At 41.3% G+C, this 12,199-nt stretch overlaps 2 protein-coding genes across 2 annotated transcripts in view; one reads left to right on the top strand and one right to left on the bottom strand.

The window, feature by feature from the left end:
• mapk8ip2 (mitogen-activated protein kinase 8 interacting protein 2) overlaps nucleotides 1-6,356 on the top strand; it is a 28,529-nt gene extending 22,173 nt beyond the window's left edge. The window contains exons 7-14 of the mRNA XM_070831122.1: nucleotides 141-349; nucleotides 1,558-1,633; nucleotides 2,294-2,466; nucleotides 2,566-2,675; nucleotides 2,797-2,919; nucleotides 3,093-3,163; nucleotides 3,256-3,354; nucleotides 4,015-6,356. Of these exons, the coding sequence (XP_070687223.1) occupies nucleotides 141-349; nucleotides 1,558-1,633; nucleotides 2,294-2,466; nucleotides 2,566-2,675; nucleotides 2,797-2,919; nucleotides 3,093-3,163; nucleotides 3,256-3,354; nucleotides 4,015-4,087 (934 nt within the window). The 3' untranslated portion in view covers nucleotides 4,088-6,356. The remainder of the gene's footprint in view (nucleotides 1-140; nucleotides 350-1,557; nucleotides 1,634-2,293; nucleotides 2,467-2,565; nucleotides 2,676-2,796; nucleotides 2,920-3,092; nucleotides 3,164-3,255; nucleotides 3,355-4,014) is intronic.
• A 274-nt stretch (nucleotides 6,357-6,630) lies between these two features.
• Nucleotides 6,631-10,742, bottom strand: arsa (arylsulfatase A). The gene is made up of 8 exons (XM_070831123.1): nucleotides 10,485-10,742; nucleotides 9,608-9,848; nucleotides 9,272-9,490; nucleotides 8,924-9,093; nucleotides 8,591-8,715; nucleotides 8,152-8,279; nucleotides 7,959-8,061; nucleotides 6,631-7,853 (listed from the first exon to the last, which is right to left on the bottom strand). The coding sequence occupies exons 1-8, from the start codon at nucleotides 10,703-10,705 to the stop codon at nucleotides 7,558-7,560; spliced, it is 1,503 nt and encodes a 500-aa protein (XP_070687224.1). The 5' UTR covers nucleotides 10,706-10,742; the 3' UTR covers nucleotides 6,631-7,557.
• Nucleotides 10,743-12,199: the final 1,457 nt, after the last annotated feature.

The following is a 12,199-nucleotide window of genomic DNA, read 5'->3' as shown; positions in this document are numbered from 1 at the left end:
GCTAAGAATAAAATGTAGTATGTATCTGGGTTTAAATTGAGCAGAGCAAACTGAATAGTATTTGCATTATTCTCCTATCAGAAATAATATTTTTAAACATTTCTTCAAAATGTTCATTTCTTCAAATCATGTCCTTTCAGGTGCACCTCCGTTCTGAGTGACGACAGTGAGCTCTCTACGCTATGTGACGAGGAGCCTTTGGGGACAGGAGAGGTGGACTATGGCCGCGATGAGGAGGAGGGGAGGCCAGAGCTTCTCAGTTCCTCTGAGGACTCCTCCCCTGAAGCAGACCTCCCATTCTCAAAGAAGTTCCTCAATGTGTTCGTCAACAGCACCTCCCGCTCCTCCAGTAAGTCACACAGAGATTTTCTTGCTTATTTGTTTGTATCCATGGTGGTGGTCACTTTAACTTTCCATGCTGCTACTGTAACACCAGAATTTTCCCCTGGGGATCAATAAAGTATTTCTATCTGTCTATCTATCTATCTATCTATCTATCTATCTATCTATCTATCTATCTATCTATCTATCTATCTATCTATCTATCTATCTATCTATTCAGATGCAGTACCCTCAGATAGGCACTTGAAATCAAAGATGTGATTTTTAGGGATCATAGAAATAGTTTGACATTTTGGGAAATACACATATTTGCTTTCTTCTCGATGGTTAGTTGAGAAAATCAATACAACTCTTCTATCTGTCAAAATGAAAATACAGTTGGGAGCTGGTTAGCTTTATCTTAGCATAAAGACTGCAGACAGGGGGAAACAGCCCCGCTGGCTCTGTGTTATGTGTTGCTTGTCTAATTCAAAATGCACTCGATATTGATTAAACAAGCAAAACAGCATGTTGACTACTGATTCAAGGGGACTGGTCTTCAGATACTTTTTCCTTTGGACAGAGCCTGGCTAGTTCTTTCCCTGTTCCCGGTCTTTATGCTAAGCTAAGAAAACCATCCTCTGGTTGTGCTTTCATATTTAGCGTACACACATGAGAGTGGTATTAATTTTCTTATCTAACTCTCTGCAAAAAGTGAATCAACATATTTCTCAAATTGTCAACTTATTCCTTTAACTTAAGACAATGTAAATTATATACCCCACAGGTAATGGCTCAGCACCATTACTGCGAAAACCATCCACTCAGGGTCCTTACAATGAATACATGCATCAACTCATCACTGTCAGCATGATACATTAACATGTAATCTAAATTTGGCAAGGAGCCCACACAAGACCTATGGAAGGGCTCTGCTTCTCAGTGCATTCATCGTCAATCAGTGTTCTCGCTTCAAGATTCATATCCCTAATGAAGAGTGATTTGCATAATGAAAGGCTCATTACAGAAACTTTGGCTTTTCTTTTTGACAAATCAAATTAGCTTCCATTTAAACTTCTTCACATAAAGTTTACATGAGAAATGTTTCCCCAACAAATTACCGGTTAAGAAAATCCAGTGTATTTTATTTTGGACATTTAGCTTTAAATTCTATTGGAAAAAATTGTAGTTTTCAGGGCATTGAATCAGTCTAAGTGGTGTCTGCATTCCATGTAGGTACAGAATCATTTGGACTTTTCTCCTGCACCATCAACGGAGAGGAGAGGGACCAGACACACAGGGCGGTCTACAGGTAAGACAATCTTCAGCACACTCATTTTGACAATGGGAGATCAGCGGGAGCAATGTAAATTACCAATTACAATTTTCAAATCCCCATTTTGTGTCAGGGGAAATAAGTCCTTGTGCAGATTGATAAAACAATACTTCTTTGGGGTTTCAATGGGTTTCAGTGTGCTGTAGGGGTCTTGTACCAATAATAAATCACTAATTATGTTAGGGAAGAAGGCAGATGTCCAGGCTACAGCTGAGTCCGAGAGCCGCAGGGTGGCCAGTGATAATCACATCAGCCGCCACCTGTATGTGATTGTGATTGTGTGTGTGTGTGTGTGTGTGTGTGTGTATGAGAGAGAGCGAAAAAGCTAAATGCACCTCCCTTGTACATACATACATGTTGTGCATGTATGATTATGTATTTGCTTTACCACAGTACCTCTTTCAGTAAGTGTGTCCTCACATTAGAGCTCTTTGTCTCCCTCCAACATCTTTCTCTGTCAGTTATTTCACCATCGCCCTCTCTTTCTCTGCTCCCTTATGGGAGTCAACTGAAACCCAAGCAGATGCTTCCTGATCAAATCAACTCCAGTCTACAGGATAACCAGCTGAAGGGACACAACATTTAACAGAGGTGGTTTTCTTCCCTTGTCCTCTCCCTCTCTGCTGCTCTCTGCAGGTTTATTCCCAGACACGCAGATGAGCTGGAGCTCGATGTGGATGATCCTCTATATGTGGAGGAGGAAGAGGATGACTACTGGTACCGAGGCTATAACATGCGGACAGGGGAGAGGGGCATCTTCCCTGCCTTCTATGCCCACGAGGTCATTGGCCAGTCCAAGGAGTTGTTAGGTGAGTTGAGAGATAGATCCACTATCTTTTCTTCTCTCTCATGTGAATGGCAGAAGAATCACATGTTCTGTATGTTTGTGTCCACATTACACCCCGTAGGAATGAAAAGAAATCCAGCGTGGATTGAGACTTTCAGCGTTCAGTTTTTGGGGTCTGTTGAGGTACCACATCACCAAGGTAACGGCATTCTCTGTGCCGCCATGCAGAAGGTAAGATAAGTGGAAAACAGCAAAACAAATGAGCAGTCATACAAAACAGGAAACACATGTACGCTGTATATACTTAATACACCATGAAAGCACATTTTTGAAAATATTTTCTGTGTGTCAGATTGCGATATCGAGGAAAAGGACAGTACATGTGCGACCTCCTTCTCTGTGTGAGTTGGAGATTAGCTTGCAAGGAGTGAAATTGATCATGAGCCTGGAGGATGAATATGACACCCTCGATGAGGTATCGACAAATAAATAAATGAATCCATACATTCCTCAATCAATCAATTCAATTATTAGTTTTCAATTATTAGCTTAATATGAAATAATATTGCGTTAATGCTTCATCAGTGATTTAAGTTGGTTTTTTTTCTTTTTTCTTTGTCTGTCTTCTGCATCTCTCTCCATCTTTAGTATGACAGATGTAGTCACTTCTTCCAGATGAAGAATATCTCGTTCTGTGGATGCCATCCGCGGAACAACTGGTAAACTAACATGCTGGTTTTCTGCTCCTATGTTACCAGTGTACAGTGTAACATCTGACGGATTTCATCATATTGTTTTCTTCTCTCTGCAGCTATTTTGGCTTCATCACTAAGCACCCGATGCTGAACAGATTTGCTTGCCACGTGTTTGTATCCCAGGAATCCATGCGACCTGTAGCAGAGTGTGTTGGGTGAGTCCAAATCATATTATTACATCACTTACTCTATATCAAACATAAGCGTATAGGGATATCAATGACTTAACAACTTTTTTGTGAGTTTACTATAAGCCCTGTCTGATTTTAAATATTTTACACCAATTATTGTGAAAGCACTTTAACTGTCAAGATGTTAAAAATAGCAGAAAAAGAGGCTGGAAATAACGCTGACTATTTAGCTGTACATCATATTTGTAAGTGCTCTTTGGTGATTTGACCTCAGCAACCTGGATTTAAGTACATCCTTACTATCAATCGGTCTTATCTGCAGCCAGTCAGCAGATTAATTTTTCCTTATAGCTTTTTATGTGTGTGCATGTGTGTGAGTTTGAATAATGATCGCAGGCTTAGTCATGTCTGATTCAGCCGTATTAGCTTTGAATAATTAAAGATACAGATAGCTCACTGTTTCTAGATGAAGCGAAGGCAGACCACAGACTGGGATGGGCAGAACTGTTTCATCTATCAGCTTGAATTACTTCAGCTTTCTTTGTGTTTGTGCCAACCAGACATTTCTTAGTAAACAGTCAGAGCATGTCTGTGTAAGACCTGTTACACACTATGGAACACTGTCTTTGAATAGCTGGCAGGTTTATCATTACTCATGCTCTCATCTGTCTGTCTTTTCTGCAGGCGAGCCTTCCAGGAGTACTACCAGGAACATCTGGAGTACGCCTGCCCCACCGAGGACATCTACCTGGAGTAAGAAGTGTTACCATGACGACCACCTTCTTTCTCCACCGCTTGTGTATGTTCATCGAGTTTGCCACCAGAGGGTGCTGCCAGTGGAGTCCTCTCTCCATTGTGAAATGCTCCTCTGTATCCCTCTAAAAGTGGGATCTTCATTTCTACAGTATGCTAGGCATTTGACTGATTTCATTCATCTCTCTCTCTTTGTTTATTTCCATCAGCTCGATGGATCGATTGCCTGTTTCTTTTATCTTTTTCTATGATATAAAACTAAGACGCTGAGCACCTGTTTATTTAAAGGTTCCTCTTTTGAAATGAAAACAATATACCTACTACTGCTGTTTCACTTTTCAATGCATGGCTAGTAGGGTTACTGCACACAGACACACCAAGAAATACACATATCCAAGTGAATGGCAAGCAACTCAACACTCAGTAAGGGAATGGTGTAGAATCAAGAGGCTGGCGTTTAATTAACTGTAAATATGTATTTGTTCAATACTGCTGATTTGATTTCTACTGATAGTGACATTGGAGCAAAGTAGAGAGAGTACAGTGAACTGTCCTTGGTCCGAGCTTACCCCTGTGTCGCGTACAAGACGTAGTGTGTGTTGTAAATACATGTATAGAAAGTAGACATACAGGCGCCTCATCCAGACTAATTAAGAAACACTCACAACTGAGACTGATGGAGGGGATTTTGTTTTGTTGTGGGTATTACTAACTCACTCTGACAGGAGTGACTGCAGGTGTAAGAGGTTTTAGAAAGGTTGTACTGAATTGGAATGAACTTTGAATGTCATTAGCCCCACAGATATTTTATTCAGCTTGGATTAGGTGCAGTAACTGTCAGCACATTTGGATGATATGACAGAACCATTTTACTTTTGTCCAGTCCTCAAAGTTGCACTGCTAGCTGACCTTCACCGTGGGGAACTTTCATAGGAAATCATTCAGCTGTTAAAATTGCAAATCATAGATCACTGTATGCTTTGCTATGATTGATGTGACTTTCAGGTCAAAGAAAGCAAAGGCCCTCTGAAAAGCCATATTCTCACACCTCTGACTGTTTAACTCTGGTTTTCAGTGACATCCTAGTCTCCGTTTTCCTTTGACTTGGCAGTTTCAATGAGGGAAAAGGAGTGACTAGACAGACCAGTAGCCACTTGTCAGTAATGCTGTATTGCAGTGTGCCTACTGTATAGTGAGAGTGACCTACTGATACTTGGTCCTGGTATCACAATGTAATCAAACCTTTAATAAAGCATTAAAAGGGAGGTTTTATAGTTATGTAAATGGTTAGACTTTGGTCTTATTTTTTAAGTATGATGGAATTGCCACATGTTTCCCCATTTATTTATTGCTCTTAGTCTGGTCAAAGGTTAAAGCGTATTCGCACATTACACGATAACCTACTCTGGGGTTGTTGCATACCATAGCTTACAGTCTAGCACCTTATCTAGGGGAGGGGGTATATTTAAAAAATAATGCAGCCACCACAGTCATCTCAAATTTCCGGCTTTGAGGTTTACCATCCCCAACCATCCCCATTGTTATTTCAGACACTGTTTAGCATCGTGTTCTGCTGCTTTCGGTCACAGTCCACCAGAACACACCTCAGATCTGCAGGATTTCAGTGTTCACTGAAAGCTGATATGGCAGGAGGAAGGTAGGGTGTTATCTACATATGTATCGCTGTCAGTTAGATCATGTATATACAATAGCGAATCTAAGATAGTGCTGTGTCCTTTATGTTGAGTATGTTATGAAATGAAATGAATATGTACATTAATTAAAAAGAAATTTTAAAAAAAGATCACGACCAGACGAAAAACCCCTGAAAGAAAAGAAAAACACATAAATATCTGTGATCTGCAATAATTTTGTTTTAGTGTCTTATGTTTCTACACAAGGTGTTATATCTGTCACATGGGTGGCATTTGGATTCCTGCCAACTCCATAACTCTCTTCAGACAGGCTTCAGCAGCACATTTAGGGCACATTTGTGAGATGTGACATAATTAGTGTGTGACACACCCACCAGACTACTGACCAATCTGCTGTTAGAGCTGAATAGTGACTGAGTCAGCCGCCACTGAAAACTATTACTGCGTCTTGCTGATTATAGTAATTGCCTTTGAGCTCCAACAGTGTGACCCATCTCTGATCTGTATCTATTTGCTTCTGATTATGTTTTTCTATCTTGTTACAGCCTAGTTAAAATCCTAATTTCCACACAGCTACACAAAAACAACCTCTGAGGATAATCTTGTCCCATATAGCCGCTGAGACATACATTAACAGTTAAACCAAACTTTTGACTTTATTACATTAACAAGATTCTTCACTGTATACCTAGAGCAAAACAGTATGTGACAGAACAAAACATATCCTATCTTGTATCTTTAAAAACAAGGACTTGTAAAATTCCAGGGAAAAACAAAGAAAAAAATGTAAAAAAAAAAAAATCACTCTGCCTTGTCATGGGTTTGGTCTTATGAATAAAATATATGCTTGATGTCCAAAACCTTTATTGTTGTCTTTATTGTTCAGATTTCACTCTTGTTCGTGTTATTGAAATATGTTGCAGTATTTTCACATTAAAGTCCATACATTTATTCAAAATGTTGCGATTTTAAACAATGTGAGGTGGAAATTACATTGTGAATGACATAATTAAACATGTAAGAAAATATACACTCACCAGCCACTTCAGTAGTTACACCTGTTCAACTGCATGTTCATGCAAACACCCCATCAGCCAATCACATGGCAGCATTTAGGCATGTAGACATCAAACCAAGCATCAGAGGGGGGATGAAAGGTGATTTAAGTGACTTTGAACATGGCATGGTTGTTGGTGACAGAACGGCTGCTTTGAGTGTCTCAGAAACCGCTGATCTGCTGCGATTTTCACAAACAACCATGTGAAGGGTTTACAGAGAATTGTGCAAAAAAGAGAAAATATCCACTGAGCGGCAGTTCTCTGGGTGAAAATGCCTTATTGATGGCAGAGGTCAGTTCTAACTGATTCAAAGGTAACAGTAGCTCAAATAACCACTTGTTACATGAGGTCTGCAGAAGAGCATTTCTGAAAGTAAATGTGTCAAACATTGAAGCAGAGGGGCTACAGCAGCAGAAGACCCCACCGGCCACTTTATTAGGTTACCTTGCTACCTTATAAAGTGGCTGGTGAGTGTTCAGTACATTGTTATACATTTGTTGTAAATGTATTCAATTTATTAATTCACGTTGATAACACTAAAAAAATCATCTCCTCATTGAGGAGACAGATTGTTGACAATATTACTTTTCCGTATAAACAGTGGTTAAAATATAGCTGTCCACAAGCAAGTAGCAATACATTATCAGATAATTATAAAATCAACATCTTTCACAGAGAAGTCTTGAGGCAAAAATCAGTGCAGCACCTCTAGCCTTCGCCACATTGTCACCATTAGTAGTTGTGACAAATTAATTGTCCCGTCAACACCGGCAGCAGCTGGGCTTGGGGCTACACTGAGGATTGCAGCAGGGCTCCAGGTTCGGGTCTATTCCTTTTGATATCTGGCTCTCTCCAAACACCATGGAGGCTTCAAACTGTGCCTTCACTTTCTTGATCTTCTCTAGCAGGGCTCGGAGGTCAGGTCTTCCCACCACGGAGAGAGAGTAGTTCTCTGAGGGGTCAGCCTCCAGGTCAAAAATAAGAGGGGGGTCGTGGGCCTTGAGGACTGCAAATACTGGGCAGTCTTGGTCCGGGGTGGTACCACTGTGGGTAGCACCTGATGCACAAACATGGACAAGGAGGAGTCAAAAACACCTAATTTCTGTGTGATAATGCTTGATTTTGACATTTCAACAAACTGTATCTATGAAGCCCACCGTACCTCGTGTATAGAAGTGGGCCTTGTACTTTCCCAGCCTGAGGGCAAACAGGCCATACATCTCACTGGGATCTGTCGGGTAGAACATCATCGTCTCCCTTTTACTCTGCAAAAAAAACAACAAAGATTTAAAAAATGAATGCATCAGCTTGGTTTTCACATGACTTCTACAGAAGGTGAGGTTTTGTGCCACTACCTTTCCTTGGTTGACAAGGATTTCTGTCATATCGACCCCATCCAGCATCACCTGGGGTAGTTTGGCTCCTGCCAGACTTGCAATGGTGGGTAGGATATCTAGAGTGCTGGCTATCTCATGAGTCACACCTAAAGAGATGCGAACATTAACAGGGCAAGCAGCAGCTGTCACTAAACGCCATGTGTAAATGGGTTTGCATTCATTTCTTTATGGTATTGAATTGATACTGGCATCAAAGGAAGCCTGCTGATGCCTGGAATGTATGAAATTAGTGTAAAAACTTGTGGTATGCTTTTGAAGTAAAGCTTAGTATATGTGACTGAAATATGCAAAATGTGCAAAGGAAAGTTCTCTGTTTAGAAAACTCTGATTTGGTGTAACATTTCTCCGGGCATCACCCAGTATAAAGTTTTTGTCCAGATGACTAAGGTGTCCTGACCTGGCCTAATAGTCCCTGGCCAGAAGGCGATGGCTGGCTCTCTCATGCCCCCATCATATGTGGTGCCTTTTCCACATTTCAGAGGGCCAGCACTTCCTCCACGGGACATACGCATCAGTTCAGGCCTACACACAAGAGAAAGCAATAACAAGAGCGCTTGGTAAAAGACAGTAAATGCATTATCAGAAGAAGGCAGTAAATAGAACATAAAACAGGGCAAAGCTATCATGCAGCTTAACCTTTAAACAGAGGAAAAACACAGTACAATACCACAGCTATTGTGGAGAGATATTAGACAGTCTGCAAAAGAATGTATGAAAGGCAATAACTGACCCATTGTCTGAAGTGAAGAAGACCAGCGTGTTGTCGATGACTCCTGTCTTCTCCAGAGTAATCAATAGATCTCCTATTGTGTTGTCAAACTCCAACAAGGCATCTCCATATGAGCCCCTTAAAGACCGCCCGGCTGCCCCTGGGCCTGCATACTGGGGGTAATGGGTGTGCTGTAGAAAGAAAATAGAAGAAAGTGCCATTATGGTAGCATTTACTTTCTCACTGCACTAAGTAAACTTGAGCTATCAGCATGGGGTTGAAAACATTGTGGCTTTTCTTGCTCTGAAAACTCGCTTGTACATGGACATATACTATGCACAAAACATGCTTCTTGTTTTTGTTGCTTACATGAGAGGGGTAGTAGAGGAAGAAAGGCTGTTCTTTCTTGGCTGATGTGGTGATGAAATTGGTTGCAAAGTCACTGTAAGCCCTTTCCAGATCAAGGAAGTTGGCTGGCTGCTGCTTGATGACCTCATTGTGCATTAATGGGACAGTCACAGTGCCAACATCACACAATCCAAAACACTTAACATCTGGAGGGAAACAGGTCAAGTTATGACAGGGACCCTGGGAAAGAACCGGAGAGATATTAAAATTAAAATAGATAAAAATCACACGATGCCACTATAAACAAATACCATGACAGACAAGCAAAATAAACAGGAAATATTCAATCACACTGACCATGTCGTGGGAGTAGGGGATACCCAGGTACTCGTCAAACCCCTGCATGGTTGGAAGAAACATCCCATTGGCTCCAACTCCTAAGTGCCACTTCCCTATAGCAGCAGTAGCATAGCCCAGGGGTTTCAGCACCTCAGCAATAGTGGTCTCATTGAGAGGGAGACCTCCTTTAGAGCCTGGGTACAGCACTCCTGGGTAGATACCTGAGCGGGTCTGATAGCGCCCCGTCAACAACGATGCCCTGGAAAGCCATCAAAACACTGCATCAAAATGTTTTTGTGTAATATGCGCTAAAATATTACTTCATTCCTCACTTAAACAACACGATCTGTTTTCAGTTCCTCCCTCAAGAGGTGAACTCCACTGTGTAAAGTTGAATGATAGAAATAAACTAATAATCTAGTAATGTTGTAATACATTCTGACATCGTCAGGCACTAGTGTTTTGCAGAGTTGGTAACAAATTGACAGAGCTTGTAAAAAAAATGTTTTTATTACACCTGTAAAATAATTATTGCCACTTGATTCACTATGTGTCAGCTAATCAGCAGTAGGTTTATTAACAACTTTATCTTCATGTCCCATTGTATAATGCTATTAATGAGGCTCACAGTTTTGCTGACATATTTCCATCCGTTATTATATATATATATAGGCTATATATATATATAAATTGAAATATCAATATAATCAGGGAGCAGAATTCACTCGTTAAAACATTAGACAGGAAAGAATAATAAAAATATGTGTGGAAAAAAAGTGCAAAGCATGAAGTAACCCCTGCAGGTCAAAAGGAAGGTCTTCTCACTTCTCACTCTCACTCACACACGGACATGACTGAAATCAGTCTCGGTCCAGCATGCACCGCAGTCAGGTACCTGGACGGGCTGCAGACGGGGCTGGTACAGTAGAAGTCTGTGAACCGGAGTCCTCCCGCTGCCAGGCGGTCCAGGTTTGGAGTGAGTGTACTGGGATGTCCGTAACACCCCAAGTCCCCGAAACCCAAATCATCTGCGAAAAGGAGGACGAAGTTCGGCGGTGAAGCCGAGCACCTGAAAAATAGAAGAGTGGTCAAAAGGAGGAGGTAAATGTAGTCCATCCTGCTTCGTCCTGCGTTCGGCTGGAGATAAGGAACCTTCATGGGTATAACTTCTAGGAACTGTCAGGTCTGCAGGAGAGGGGGACCAAAACAAGACGTCACATGCTCACCGTCGCGTATAGTTGACGTCACGCACGGCTAGGAAATGTAGTCTTCCTCATTATTTTGGATTCGCCCACAAAATGCAGGTAAGTTAATGGAGTATATTCCTCTGAATACACGGCTTTGCTTTTATCTGCTCACACCGAACGGCTGCTGACTGTTTAAACCGTCTTTATCTGTTTGAAATGAAGAACTACAACGTGTCAAACTTCAGACATTTTTAAAACAAACAGTCTCTCAAGCTAAAAGCAACTTGTTAGTTTGTCTGCTATTTATTTTGAAAAATTCATTCAACACACTGTACACTGTATCTGATAAAAATATAGTACTGCTATAAAAAGGCTATGAAGTCTTAGGTAATATATATATATATAGGCCTATATATCTGCAGTATCTGAGCTTTTCCTGTTATTCCTGACTGAGCTCCTCTGGACAGAGACCTCAGATGTTGTATCTGGAATCTGCTGCTGCCTTTACTCCCCGCATCTTTTCTAGCTCCTCTCTTAGGCCTTGGTATTCTTTTCAGCTTCTAATGTTCCTTCTTCTTCATGTTGCTGTCTCTGATGGATTGCTACATCTATCACCACTGCCTTCCTCTGTTGTTTATTGATGAACACAATGTCCGGTTGATTAGCCATCACCAGTTTGTCAGTCTGGACCTGGAAGCCCCAAAGGATCTTAGTTCGGTCATTCTCAACTTTAGGAGATGTCCTCCATTCAGATCTTGGGGCTCCCAGCCCATACTCAGTGCAGATGTTACTGTATTCAATCCCCATTTTGACAAGCATCTTTAGTTCTTAGTTTGGGTCTATGGATCAGTGATATGTCTGGAGGAGGAAAAATGGGGAATACACTGAAAAGAACACACTGCCTACAGTGAAACATGGTGGTGGCTCAGTGATGCTCTGGGGCTGCGTCTTCTGTCACTGGAAACCTGCAGCATTTGAGGGGCAAGATGGATTCAATCAAGTATCAGGGAATCCTGGGAGAAAACATCATGCTGTCTGTGAGGAAGCTGGAGCTTGGACATCATTGGACGTTCCAACAGGACAATGATCTCAAACATACCTCAAAGTCCACAAAGGCCTGCCTTCAGAGAAAGTTCTGGAAGATACTAGAGTGGCCGTCACAGTCGCCTGACTTGAATCCCGTAGAAAATCTCTGTTGGGATTCAAATATTTGCCCATGAGGAATGGGCTAAGATTCCTCAGGAACGCTGTCAGAACCTGGTGGTGTGACCTGTTTGCAGCAGGTCATAACAGCAAACAGGAGCTCTACTAAGAACTAAAGATGCTCATCAAGAGGGGGTTGAATTAATGGAGAAACCACCTGTAATATTAGTTGTGTTGAGCTATTTCAATTGTTCTTGTTTGAGTTGTTCATTGAACACAG

Source organism: Pempheris klunzingeri, chromosome 5, assembly GCF_042242105.1.
Source record: "Pempheris klunzingeri isolate RE-2024b chromosome 5, fPemKlu1.hap1, whole genome shotgun sequence".
Taxonomy (NCBI): Eukaryota; Metazoa; Chordata; class Actinopteri; order Acropomatiformes; family Pempheridae; genus Pempheris; species Pempheris klunzingeri.
This window is presented reverse-complemented; position numbering and strand designations above follow the sequence as displayed.